Here is a 13,675-nt window from a genome sequence, read left to right as displayed (position 1 = left end):
GGAAGGTTTGGGAAGGGAAGGTTTGGGAAGGGAAGGTTTGGGAAGGGAAGGTTTGGGAAGGGAAGGTTTGGAAAGGGAAGGTTTGGGAAGGGAAGGTTTGGGAAGGTTTGAGAGGGGAAGGAAGGGAAGGCAAGGCAAGCACCAGTGGTGGTGTTTGCCAGAGGTTGTGTGCTCACGTGCCCCAGCACACACACACTTCCAACACCCACGTGAGCCCTGAAGGACTCTCATGGCTCAGTTTGTGGGGTCTCCTTCAACCTCCCAAGGAAAGAGCCTCTGGGGCTCCTCACTGCTCCCTGCACTGGGGCAAGGGGGATGCTCTGGGGCGATACCCTGGGGCAGCCTCAGCAGCAGGTGGAGGGGTTTGAAGGGGTGTTGTCCCATGGGACATGGCTTCCACAGGGACAGAGAGACGCAGCAGGGGGGAAAGGGGACAGGAGGGGGACTGGAGAGGCAGGAGCTCCTTCCCCCAGCCCTGTCCTGCAGCTCTTACCATTCAATGCTCAGAGACCTGGGCCGGAATGCAGACAGCTCGGCCGAGGCATACTCAGCTTTCCTTCTCTTCTCCTGCTTCTGCTTCACCGACAAGCGGTGGGCAAACCTAGCGAGGCTGCTCTCCGACCTGGGGAGGGGAGAGGAGAGGCGTTAATGGCACTGAAGTGCCCGGCTCCCAGTGGCACATCTGTGGAGATGCTCAGCACTGAAAGGAGGGGGCTCCCAGAGGGTCAGTGGCACAGGGATGGAGTGGGAAGCAGAGGAGCAGCAGGTTTAGCCTTCTTTGAGCAGGCCAGGACCAGCACAGACCCACGTTTGCCAACTGAAGGTGCAGCCTGGCAGGCTGGGAGCACCAGGTCCTGCTCCCTCTGCAGCAAAATCACCTCTCCAGGTTGTGCATTCCTGCTCAGACTCCAACTGATGATGGCCAATGCTGGAGAAACAGCCAGCGACACCTCGTTGGAGAGAATCAAAGCTGATCCCTGCCTTGGCCACACACTCCTTGAGAGAAACCCTGGAGCCCCTGTGGCCTCCCAGATGGGGCTCCCAGATACTGGGACAGCTTCCCTGAGGAGGACTGACACAGAAACCAACTCACACTGGAGAGGTGTCAGAGGAGAAAACAGAAATGTGTGGGAGCAAATGGGTTCAACTGAAGGACCTGTCTGTGCTAATAAAGCCCCTTCCCACCAGGTGGGATGTCCCAGACATCCCTGGGACCTGGGAAAAGAGCATCCGCAGGCTCTGGGAACATGTTGCACACCCCTCTCCACTCCAGCCCTCTCCAGAGGAGAGCTGCTGTCCCAAGGCACATCTGCACTGTCTCCAAGCCCAGTGGCAGAGAACTGGCACTGAGGTTTGCTCAGGAGGCGCCTGCCTTGCAGAAACTTCCTTTCCTCTCCCTCTCCCTCTCCCTCTCCCTCCCCCCCTCCCCCTCCCTCCCCTCTCCTTAAACCAAACCAAATACCTCCAAAAAAAGAAAGAAAAAGCAAAGGTATTTCTCAGAACTGAGAGCTCCCTGCCTTTCCTCACAATAATTAAGCCAGCCCCAGCCAGCTAACAGTTTTTTTCCTGATACATTTTAAACACAGACATCTTCAATTCATTAACTCTGGTTATTGATTTATTTTTCAGCTTATGAATTGCTGTTGCTGGGGATAGGGTGGAGACAGCTTTCTGGAGAGGGCTCTGGTCTCTGCAGTCACCGCCGGCAAAGAGCCGCTCAGACCTTCCAGGGTCATTCTTTACATTCTTGAGAAGAAATCCTACTTTGATGTAAAGGATGAGGTTTGCCTTAAAAGAAACCCAGCAAGAAACCCAAACCCCAGCTTTTCCCCGCTCGCAGCCGGAGGAAGAGGCGATGAAGAGGAGCAATGTGGGAGCCCAAGGAGCAGAGCCCAGCACCAACACCGTGCCCAGCACCTCGCTCTCCCTTGGTGTGGTGTCAGAGCTCAGCTGCCATGGATAAGAACCCCACTTGTGGAGGGTTGAGGGGCGGGCACGGAGCCAATGCTCTGCAGCACTGGCATGGTGTGGACCCCAGGGTGAGCAGGACTGACCCCCAGGAATGGGGCTGGGTGCTGGGAACAGGTGCTGCTGGGTTCCTATAGCACCTCCTTGGTGCCATTTGACTGTTCCTGCCTGCTTCCCACCCACCCAGGAGAGGCTCCTGCCACCCTGCAGGGATGAGGGCTCCAGGTCCAGCTGAAGGGATGCTGGGGGTGTTGACCTCATGAGATTTGGGGACTGCCTGGAGAACGCTGCTCTCTTTGCTGCGCTTGCCCCATCCTCACCACACTCCCTGTACCATTACAGCCACCCCTCCCAAATTGGTCCCCAGCAGGAATGAGGTGCTGGGAAAACCCAACCCCCCTGCACGGATGCAAGAAGGCAGCAACCTCCGTGACAAACAAGTGCCTCTGTGGTGCCAGCACGTGCCTCTTGCAATCACCACCACTGGGACAACGACACACTCAGGAGGTTTACCTGGATCTATCCACCTGCCCGAGCAGGGAGGGAGCAGCCACTGCATCCTTCAAGTTGGGCAGAGCCAACAGCATCTGCCAAGAAGAGCTGGGGGGGAAAACAGGGCAACAGGGCTGAGGATGAAGGAGAGTTAGTCCTTGGGTCAGGGTGTGCTGGTGGGGCTGGAGAAGCCACCTGGGTGCTCAGGAACATGTGGCCTTGCTGTGACTCCCTAATCATGGCATCAAAGGGAAGGCACAGGGAGAAAAGCGATGGATGCCCAGGGCATGTGCTGCTTAAATCTGCCTGACACAGGACAGGCAAGCCAGGCCACATACAAGCCAGAAGTTGACCAAGAATCTTGGGATGCTGCTTTCACCCCCCAGAGCAACCTTCCAGCCTGCCAGCCACCACCTCCAGCTGCTCACAGCCCCGTGAGAGGAGACAGCCATGAGGGCTCTGACAGGCCGGCACCTCCCCCTTGAGAGCTGTCAGCAACTCATCCAGCCATGAACCAGCCTCCTCTCACCTCTGCCAGCCCCAAAAGCTCCAGTAGAAGCATCACTAATTAGAAGCCAAGAGCACATTACAGATCATCTGGCTATTTATACAGAGCTGCTTTACATAAACTGTGCTGCAGAAGGGGGAATGAATCATACCTGCTCTGCCGTGACTGCAGCCTGCTCTGCCCCTCTCCTCTCGCCCCACCGAGGCCCTGTTTGTGGGTCAGCTCCCCTGAGCTCCTCTGCTGGGGCTACTCCCAACCCCTAGGATCAGGGTGCTCCCAGGGTCAGGATGCTCCCAGGGTGGGGATGCTCCCACAGCTCTGGGCATTGTGCTCAGATCTGGGCTCTGTGGTGTTGAGCCTCTAACGTGGGATGGGGGATGCTGCCAGGACCACCCCTCTGCTTCCCAAGCGCTTTCCAAACACTAATAGATGCCCCTGTCCCTTGAGAAAGGTCAGCATTAGGGATTTTAAGGGAGAAGTAGGGAAACTGAGGCATGAAGACGCTGTGCAGGTGAGACAGGCTCCCTGTGGCTGGCAGCATCCATCCCTTTGTGTGCTTCACTGAAGATTTCTCTGCCTTCCCCCACCAGTACCACACACTCAGCACCACAAGTGCTGTTCTGGGCAACAGGCAGCCCCAGGGAGCCACTGTCACCTTGAGTCAGCTTCGTGGCAGCTATGGGATGGGGACAAGGCCAGCACTGCTCCCCCAGCCCTGCCACTGCACGGCACTGCTCCAGGTCCAGCCGGGCAGGATCCGGGCTCACCTGCCCAGCCCTCCAGCAGAAGCAGCATCTCTGCAGCAGCTCAGTATTGGCATGGTCAGGGCTTGGCAGACCCAGCTGGCACCTGACAAGGCTCTGTGGCAGCGCCTGCACCCTGAGGGGACTTGCCAAGGCTCCGTGACAATCCCTGCACACCGAGGGGACACGCGGGAAAAGCCATCAATTGGAACATCAACCGCAGCGCTGGGGAGAATTGTCTCCTGACAACCAGAGAAGGTTGTTCAGCTACTGTGCTGTATCATAAATCACACCTCTATGACTTGCCATCTGTCAGCCAGATTACACATGTTCAGAGTCCCATGTCAGTGTTTAAGTCAGAACACGGCATCTTTCTCCCAGAAATAATTATTGGTGCTGAAGGCTCTTGCAGAAATACCCATCATCAGCCCTTCCATCCAAAGCTCTGGACAGAACAGAGCTGGCATTCCCAGAAGGCAGGACCACTGCTGTGGCACAGGGATGCACAGCCTCCATGTGACACGTCCCCCATAAACCCACTGCTTCGGGCACACGGGGGGTGGCAGAGAACCCCCCACCCCGGCACCAGGCACAGCACCCAGCACCCCGCACAGAGCAGGCAGGGGCAGCCAGAAACAGAGGCTGCTGCTGAAGGAAGATGGGGACAGTGCTGTCCCCAGCCTGGTGTGCACTGAGGGCCCTGGAGTGTCCAACTAGGATGAGCAAAGGGTGCCCAGAGCAGCACTCAGACCCCAGACCCCGGCCAAGGGGGCAGAGATGGGCCCAGCGCAGGGCACAGCTCCCACAGCCCCGATGTGCTGTGTGCCACCAGCCTGTGCCCATCTCTTCATCCCACATGTCTTCTGGGAGTCCAATTCCACCATGGGCAGCTGCTGAAGCCCCTGGTCTGCCAAGGCAGTGGGGACACAGGCAGAGCACGGACACAGTGGGCTGGCAGCCTGTCCCCATCCTGCCTGTGGCTCAGGCAGCTCGCTGAGCTGGCTCAGGACACAGCACCCCAGAACAGAAATCCCTCAGCTGCCCTCTGGGATGAGGACAAGGGGCTGAAGTGCCACCCTCCGCCCCCTCACTGGCCAGGCAGGTGGATAAGCAGTGACATTTCCCAAAGCTCAGCACAGAACTACACAGGGACTGGATTCATCCCTCTGGCTTCACCCTCTGGGCACAGGCGTGAATCCGGCCGGGGGCTCACGATCCTCACCGCCACATCCCCCACGCCACAACTGGGAAGTGATGACAAGCAAAATCCTGGTCCCCTCAGCTCCGCATCCCTCCCTCCCCTGCGGTGCCCCTGGAGGAACACCGTGGGCTGATCTGCTAAGAATCCTTTCAGCAGTTCGCAGCCGGCGTGGTGAGCGTGTGCCCGCGGACACCCGAGGTGCCAGCGTGTCACCTCACCCACCCCTGGCACAGCACGACTCGGCCGGGCCACGGCCAGAGCTGCAGGGACACCGTGGTCCCGGCAGGCACAGCTGCACCAAGCTGTGGGTGAGGGATGACCGAGGTCATCAGAGTGCCAGTCCAGGCACCAGCCCCAGCAACACCTCTGCTCCACCAACACACTCAGCCAAAGCCCTGCCCACCTCATGGGCACCAGCCAGCCACCCCTCAGTGATGGAGATAGCACATCCAGGCAGGAATAGCTCCCACTTGTTGCACGCCTTAGCCTGAGACTTGGGAGCCAGCACGTGCCTGTACGCGGCTCTGAACTAACCCAGCTCCGGGCAGGCAGCTCCCAGCCTCTTCCATCGGCACAGGCAACAGTCCCGGGATGAGCCATGGGGTGGCTGTGGGCAGCCCAGGTACTTGGCAGCAGGCAAACAGGCAGCGTTTCAGCTGGTCCTCCCTCCTTTGGGAGCAGCCACTGCACAAACAGCTTAGAGCTGGGCTTATCCCCACGGGCATCCCGGCTGCAGCCAGCCTTGGGAAGGTGGCTGTGCCTGGGGTGAGCAGGGCTCTCCCCGCAGCCACGGGGTTTGACTCCTGGCAGTCTTATTTGCACAGGTGGGTGAAATAAAATAGAGGGAAAATAAAGCTGGAAAGGTACTCCCCGAGCAGGCAGCAGTCTTTCGGGAGAGAGGGGCTTTGGAAAGGGGAGACTTGTGGCCATGGACATGCTGTCACAGCCCTCCGGTCACAGACCCTGCTCACTGGCAGCACGCTTCCCACTGCCCATGGCTCCGTCATGAGTGTGCCCCCAAGGCAGCAGCCGGGACAGGACCCCCAGGAGCCGTGCACAGCAGTGCCGTGCAGGGAGAGATGCCCGGGAACAGTGCGAGGGATGCTCACTCACCTGTACAGCCTCTGCTCCCTTCCCTCCTGGCTCTGCCGATCACCCACTGCCGGAGCAGCAGCTCATCCAAGAGTGGCTCTTCGTGACAGTCCCTGTCCCCTCTAGGCACACTCCCATCCCGGCCGGGGTCCCCTGCTCCCACCCGTCGTCCGACCTCCTCAGCTGCCGCCTCCGCTTCCCTCACCCATCACCTCAGGTTTCTCGTTTGCTCTGTGCTTCGCTCTTTTTTTTTTTCCTTTTTTTTTTCCTCCCAATCTTGTTTCTATAGAAACAAGATTAGCAGAGGGGGAAATAAAACAGCCCCATGTGACTCAGATTCCGACACTGAAGAATCTCCTGGTTGCGCTCGCCACAGCTTTACATAACCATGAGGCTGTGCGGGCTCAGCTGGGGGGACCGGGCTCGGACAGGGGCACCTGGCTCAGTCAGGGGGGACAGGGATCAGTCAGGGAGGGCCAGGTTCACACAAGAGGGGGATCAGGCTCAGGTGAGAGGGATCAGGCTCAGGTGAGGAGTACCAGGCTCAGCTATGGAAGGACCACCAGGCAGAAGGCAGCGATGCCTCACCTCCGCTGGCACTGGGCTTGCTGTGACACTCCTGATGCTTACAACATGGCACCAAACCCCACTGGCATCCCCAGAGGACACTGTGAGACCCTGTCACCCTGCACGGCCCTGCTTCGCTACCTGTTGCCATTGAGAAAGGGAGAAAGCAGAGGTAGGGATGCTGAAAACTGCCCTGAGTGCCACCAAAACCTCTGGGGTCCCCAGGTGAGCGTTGGAGGAGAAAGCCCCAAGACCCCTCATGCTGCCAGGCCGTCCTGCCTCTGCCCTCACCACTCGGGAAAGTGGTTTTGGCTGCTGATCTCAAATCTTCATGGATTCATTGGTGAGCTGCAGACAGCCACGTACTCCATGCTCTGGACATTCCTCCTCCTCAATCTCCCAAGTTCATGAGCAATGTCTGTCACTGGGGCATGCAAACCATGGATTGAGCTCTTCCACTACTGTTTTGGTGACCAGTAGGGGACAATGCCCACAGGCACTTCCCAAGCCCAAAGGGGTGCTGCACACCTGAGCTCCAGGTGAGCTGGGAAGCACTGAGGACCCTGTCTGAAGCCATCCCCTGTGTGTTCCCTAAGCTCCAGGACAGATTCTGACTGCACGTGGCCATTGCTGCCTGCCAGGATCACACACCCAGGGCTTCTGCCAATGATCTCCCGTGACTGTTTGGGACACTGCCCTTCTGCTGCACCTCGAGGGGGCTCACCCCCCACTCCCCAGGTGCTGCCCACGGCTAAAAAAGAAGCAGAGTGACTTTTTACTTAATCAGACAGTGATAGGACAAGGGGAAATGGTTTTAAACTAAAAGAGGACAGATTTAGATTAGATGTGAGGAAGAAATTCTTCCCTGTGAGAGTGGTGAGGCCCTGGCACAGGTTGCCCAGAGAAGCTGTGGCTGCCCCATCCCTGGAAGTGTCCAAGGCCAGGTTGGACAGGGCTTGGAGCAACCTGGGCTAGTGGAAGGTGTCCCTGCCCATGGCAGGGGGGTGGAATGAGATGAGCTTTAAGGTCCCTTCCAACCCAAACCATTCCATGATTTCTGTAATTTTATGAAATGGGAATCTGGGGTGGTGTCCTGCCAGAACACGGCAATGAGGTGCCTTCCCCACAGAGCAGCCCAGGACCTCAGCTGGGTTTGCAGGGCGGCAGAGCATCCCAGGAGGTTGTGCTCATCAACCGAAGGGCGGGGCATTGGCTTATCCACAGCTTCTCCAAGTCCCTGGCTTTCCTTTGGGACTTCAGTGTCCCACTTCTCAGGCTGACTCAGTCGTGATTAGTTGGTGAGCTCTGTTACTGTCACAGCCCCAGGCCTGCCCATGGGCTATGACATAGGACACCTCTCCCCCCGGCCACGCTGGTGTTCAACAGGGGCTCATTTACCTCCCTGACGGGCTCAGGATGGATCAGAGAGAGCGACAGAGCAGCTCTGGGTGGCCACAGTTTGAGCAAGTGATGAATTTGAACATATCCACCCAACCAAACTTTTCCATGAGTTATCTATCTCACTGGGCTGGGGAGCTGCATGATGTGCCGAGCTTGGGCAATGCTGCAGAGAAGGAGCCAAAGGCTTGTGCAGTCCTGAGGGGACAAGCTCTGCCAGGGTGCTGGCTCACCCACCCGCCAAGGGCACAGCTTCTCAACCCAAACCAGCCAGTCTGGTGGGACCCAGCCAAGCTGGGGGTCTGTTTTGAACTCATGAGAAGGGTGCTCAAGGGGAGAACAGCTGGACAGCAGGCTGAGGCTTCCTGAGGCCGGGGAGGGAGGCTGTGGGGATGCTGCAGATGGGGAAAGAGTGGCAGGAGTTGTATGAGAGGATAAAGAAAGAAGGTAGAGGTCTCAACAAAAGGGAACAAGGAGAGGTGTCTGCAGCTCTGGACAAGTTGATCCTGAGAGCCCGAAGCACTCCTGCCCGTGCCACAGCACAGCTCAACATGAGCCATCTCTTTGATTACCCTGTAGCAGTAAAGGAGAGATGGGTCAGAGCTGCAGACCCCCAGTAACCACAGCACAGGGCAGCCCTTGCACTGGCCCAGCACAGAGAGCTCACTGGGGACTTGGGGAAGGGATTTTTGTAGCAGTAAATCTCTCAGTGGTCACTGACATTTGCCAGATATTGGGGGGCATAATCAGTGCCCCAAGATTGTCAGTGAGTGCTGTTCTGCCAAGGCTGCTCTTCACAAGCTGAGCAGGCACCGGGACTGATGCTGGGCTGGTCTCCCTGGGAAGAACCAAGCCGGACGCTGCAGGACCCGGCTCTGCAGCCAGGAGCCAGGCAGAGCAGACGGGGTCCTCTATTTAAAGTCTGATAACAGGGTCACAAAAACTTCCGCCAGCAAAAGCACTTGGATACCTCAATCTAATTATAGCTGGCATTATCAGGCTGCATTACAATTAGCAAGTCAGTGGCCAGTCTCTATTTCTGGTCTGCAACACAAGGCGGGTCGGTGTTCCCAAGGATGAAGGAGAAGGGAAGCAGGGGCAGAAGGACGGAGATACCTCGCGGTGTGTTTAAATAAGCAGCACAGCTGCTTCCGAGGGCCGTGCAAAGGCAGGGTTTATTTGGAGGGTGTTTACAGGGAAGGCCAAGGAGAGAAACACAACCCATCCCTTCAGCACAGTCTCTGCCATTCACTGGGGGCAGCTCGTGACTCTGTGCCCCCTCGCTGCCCTCACCCTTCAGGTGGGCTCTGACATCCCACCAGACCTTGGAGCAGAATTCCGACCTGCCTTTTCATAGAATTAAGGTTGGAAAAGCCCTCCAAGATCATAAAGCCCAACCATTCCCTCAGCACTATCAAGGCCACCACTAAACCACCCAAGTGCCACATGTACATAATTTTTAAATCCCTCCAGGGATGGTGACTCCACCCACTGCCTGGGGCAACTGTGCCAGGGCCTGACCACCCTTCTAGTGAAGAAATTTTCCCTAATATCCAATCTAACCTTTTCTGAGCTATTTGGAAGCCAGATTAAAGCAGCATCCAGGAAGGAACCCAACCACACATCCTACTCGAATCCCACAAAGTTTATTCCCATTGGCCTGTCCAGTGTTCAGCACCAGGCCAGTTGCTTCAGGACAGTGGAAACACAAGAAAGCACCAAGAATCCCTGGAAATGGATAGCATTTTTAGAACTTCTTTCTTGTTTTCTTTGAAAACCAGAGTTCTGTCAAACTTACAGCATTTGATGCAAAGAATGTGATGCTAATCCAAGCAGAAGGAACCATCTGATGAGCCTCAAATTAAAATGTTCCTTTGTTTTGGCTTTCAAACACTGCATTTTAATACTAATGCACACTCTGAATTGAAGGTAAATTTGCATGTTCTTCTTTCACTAAAAATTCTCTGTCAAAACAATAATTTTATTCATTTGCATTTTGACAATAACAACTGTCCCCCCTCTGACCAACATCTGTGCAGTGACAGAGATGCTGGGCATGTGTGCCACAGCCTGGTGAGTCACACTGCACCCCCAGCATGCCTGTCCCACTGCGGGGCCAGGGACCTGCACCAGTATCATCTCCCTCCCTGGGCACACACCTTCCAGTTGGGAACCCAATCCCAGGGAACATGGATATGAACGTGGCCCAAAAAGGGGCAGCAGGATTTTGGAAGGGGTGGGATCCTGAAGACAATGTAAAATGATCTGGAAGCTTTCTCTCTCTCCAGATTCTAAGCAGTATTTAGGCTGGGATCTGCATGCCTGCCACCTTGTCACATTAAGATCCTGTTGTCACCATTTGGTGCTGTAAAACAGCTTAAAAGAGGAAAAGGACTTGGGAGTGTTGGTGGGTGAGAGGTTGGACTCCCCTTGTCTGTGTGTGCTGGGATGCAGAAACCCTCCATGTCCTGGGCTGATCCCACAGCGTGGGCAGCAGGGGAGGGGGGGATTCTGCCCCTCTGCCCCCTCAGGTGAGACCCCACCTGCAGAGCTGCCTCCAGATATGGGGCACCAACTTCAGAAGGATGTGGAGCTGCTGGAATGAGCCCAGAGGAGGCCACAGAGATACTCCAAGGGCTGGAGCCCCTCTGCTCTGGAGCCAGGCTGGGAGAGCTGGGGGGGTTCACCCAGAGAAGAGAAGGCTCCAGGGAGACCTGAGAGCCCCTTCCAGTGCCTAAAGGGGCTCCAGGAGAGCTGGAGAGGGACTTGGGACAAGGGCCTGGAGGGACAGGGCAAGGGGGAATGGCTTTCCAATGCCAGAGGGCAGGATTAGGTGGGATATTGGGAAGAAATTCTTCCCTGTGAGGGTGGGGAGGCCCTGGCACAGGTTGCCCAGAGAAGCTGTGGCTGCCCCTGGATCCCTGGAAGTGTCCAAGGTCAGGTTGGACAGGGCTTGGATTCACCTGGGCTAGTGGAAGGTGTCCATGCCAATGGCAAGGGGTGGAACGAGATGAGCTTTAATGTCCCTTCCAACCCCAACCATTCTATGATTCCATGATTTGTAAGCAAAGTTCTTTTTCTAACTCCCAACCATAAACCATTGCAAAGCACCATTTCATGACAGGCACGTACCAACATACTTCATCCTCAAAATCAGCATAATCTACTTTAAAACCAAAAATCCATCCATCTACAGACAACAAATAAATAAAACCCACGAAATAAAATAGGCAAAAATTCCTTTCCTTGGGCAAAATCCCCATCACTTTGCTTATTTTTCAGAATTCTGTCATTTCCCTCTGTGATTGTTTTTAATGAAGATATCTATCTCTCCTTCCTGAGCAGCAGGACGGAGAGCTTGGGCTCTTCCAACCGGGCTGTGTGAGCGCGATTGATTGTACGTGTGCCAAGGCAGAGGGACGTGCAGACTTGCTCCCATCAAGCCTGGGGCCAGGAGCTCTGGTAGCTGGTTTTCAGAATTCCCCCACTACCGATTACAGCTTTTATCCTGATCAAAAAGATTCCAGGGAAAACAAAGACCAAAAAAAAAAAAAGAAAAGGACAAAATCCAACAAATCCCTTTCCTCGTGTGCAATCAGCGGGGATGGGTGAGTAGGTCCCTGGAGGGGCTCAATCCTCCTGAGACCTTCATCCTCCTCTCTTCACTCTGGCTGAGCCCACACACGGTGAGGCAGCACCACGCTGTCCTGGCATCGCCGCCGTGCCGTCCCATTCCACCCCACAGCTGTGACTGCAGCCGGGTCCCCTTTGCGGGGGACAAACGCCCCGGGGGATGTGCCGCTGTTTAGTCTGAGCACGGCGCTGGCGCTGGAGCCGGCTCTGTTTTCCATGGCCTCGTGTCCCATGCTGCGAGCAGGAATGGAAAAGCTTGTTATTCTGGGCTGCTGGGCGGCCAGGCCTTTCCAAGAGAGGAGAGGAGTGATGTGGTTAACGCGAGCCGGCCGCAGGGCCTCCGCGGTTGTTCTTTCTGGCTGGCACCCGGCCCCTCCAGAGGACCACACCGCCCGCCACCAGCGCCCGCCGGCAGCACGGGCAGGTGGCAGGAGCTGTCACATGTGCTTACGTGTCCAAGTGTGCTCACGTGGAGGGAGGGAGGAGGATGGGAGAATAAGCCCAGACCCCAGAGGCACAAGGACAGCTGCCCAGAAAGGACCCAGCAGCATCCCGCTGGCCTCACTGCTTGGGGACAGCACAGAGCAGGGCCAGGACGTGTCGCACTGGGTGATGGAGCGCTGGGACAGGCTGCCCAGAGGGGTTGTGGGTCCCCTTCTCCAGACATGCACCTGGACTCGATCCTGTGCAACCTGCTGTAGGTGACCCTGCTTCAGCAGGGATTGGGTGAGATGATCCCCACAGATCCCTTCCAACCCCAACCACTCCAGTGGCACACACGGCCTGACCCACGCCTCTGCTGCCTCCTGCAAGGTCTGGGTAGCTGGGGGTGCTGGTGGCCCCCAAGGGCACCCAGCACCTCCACGATTCACTCACAAAGCTCCTCAAACTGGTACAGTGGCACCTATTGAAGAAATACCTATAAAACGCCAAGCTATGGAGGATCCTGGGCTTTTTTTTTAAGCAGTCAAGGGAAAAAAAGAGACAAGTCTGACTATGAGATACAACACTGATCTTCACCAGCACCAAATGGGAAAAACTCAGCCAAGTATTTTTATGGTCAGAAGAACAATGCCATAAAATGCCACCGTGCTACCACAGCCCTACTCTACCCTCTGTGTTTCCTCTCCTGTAGAGAGTAAGTGGTTATTAGGGGCAGCTGGGTCCACACCATCCACCACACCACAGACCCCTCCTGGTGCCAGGATCGGCAGTAGGAAGGTGCAGAGCTGTGTGGGCATCCATGGCACCCATGGGACTGGTGCCCAGCATTCCCCATGCCCTGATGGCAGGGACAGGGGTGGATCTGGCTGGAGGCTGGGAGGTGGGGACCCTCTAGGTTGTAATTCCAACCACATCTCTCCATGCTAAATGAAAACGTCCCTCTCTGGTTTTCCCTTAGGGCTTGTGAGCACGTCAGGAATTAAAACTCAGTCTTCTGGGCTCATTGCACTGGTGCAGGAATGTGCATCTTTTTCTCCTCCCTGCATCCCAGTTCTTCCCAGTTCAGTGAAAACCCCTCACCACCCTGCCCAAGGCACTTCAATGCGCAATAATGGGGACCAGGAGAATGGGAAACACATCCCTACAGGCAAACCATGATTCATCCAAACTTCCTCCCAGTCCAAAATTCCCCTTGAAAAGGCACGATTTACAAAATCCCCTCTTGAAAGGAGGGGGAAAACGCAGGAGAGAGAAAAGCCCTTGGCGTGCCTCCCCCGGCCGGCTCCGGCCCCCGCGGCTGCCCCTGGGCGGGGAAGCGCCGCGGAGGTTTGAGGGACTTGAAGGGATTTGCGACGCAATAAAAACATTCCTGCTTGCAAAGCATGAAACCCCAAAAGTTTATGGGAAACCACTGTCTTCGGGATGTCTGCATATCTTCAGGCATCCTGGGAGCTGTAGTTCAAAGAAACCATGAAAAAGCAAGCAGCCGATAATGATGGTTTCTGGATGGAGGTTGTGTGACTATTGGCTCCCACATGAAAGCCTGAATTTCTGGGATGCTGAGCCCATTTCTGCAGCCAAGGGAGAGGAGAGGAGAGGAGAGGAGAGGAGAGGAGAGGAGAAAGGAGA

General features: G+C 56.2%; 1 protein-coding gene across 8 annotated transcripts in view; it reads right to left on the bottom strand.

The window, feature by feature from the left end:
• Window positions 1–13,675, bottom strand: part of LOC113972527 (ankyrin repeat and fibronectin type-III domain-containing protein 1-like) — a 193,194-nt gene that overhangs the window by 40,007 nt on the left and 139,512 nt on the right. For 4 of the 8 annotated variants that reach the window (XM_027693717.1, XM_027693719.1, XM_027693716.1 and 1 more), the window contains one exon: window positions 494–622. The exons of 1 other annotated variant lie outside the window; for it this stretch is intronic. In XM_027693717.1, the coding sequence (XP_027549518.1) occupies window positions 494–622 (129 nt within the window). Of the gene's footprint in view, window positions 1–493; window positions 623–2,481; window positions 2,569–6,025; window positions 6,285–13,675 lie in introns of those variants that run through there. 3 more of the 8 variants (XM_027693720.1, XM_027693721.1, XM_027693723.1) reach the window with 3 other exon arrangements.

The sequence above is a fragment of the Neopelma chrysocephalum genome, unplaced genomic scaffold (genome assembly GCF_003984885.1).
Source record: "Neopelma chrysocephalum unplaced genomic scaffold, ASM398488v2 Primary Assembly neopelma1_93, whole genome shotgun sequence".
Taxonomy (NCBI): Eukaryota; Metazoa; Chordata; class Aves; order Passeriformes; family Pipridae; genus Neopelma; species Neopelma chrysocephalum.
The sequence above is the reverse complement of the archived record's forward strand: the minus strand, read 5'-3'. Positions and strand labels throughout refer to the sequence as shown.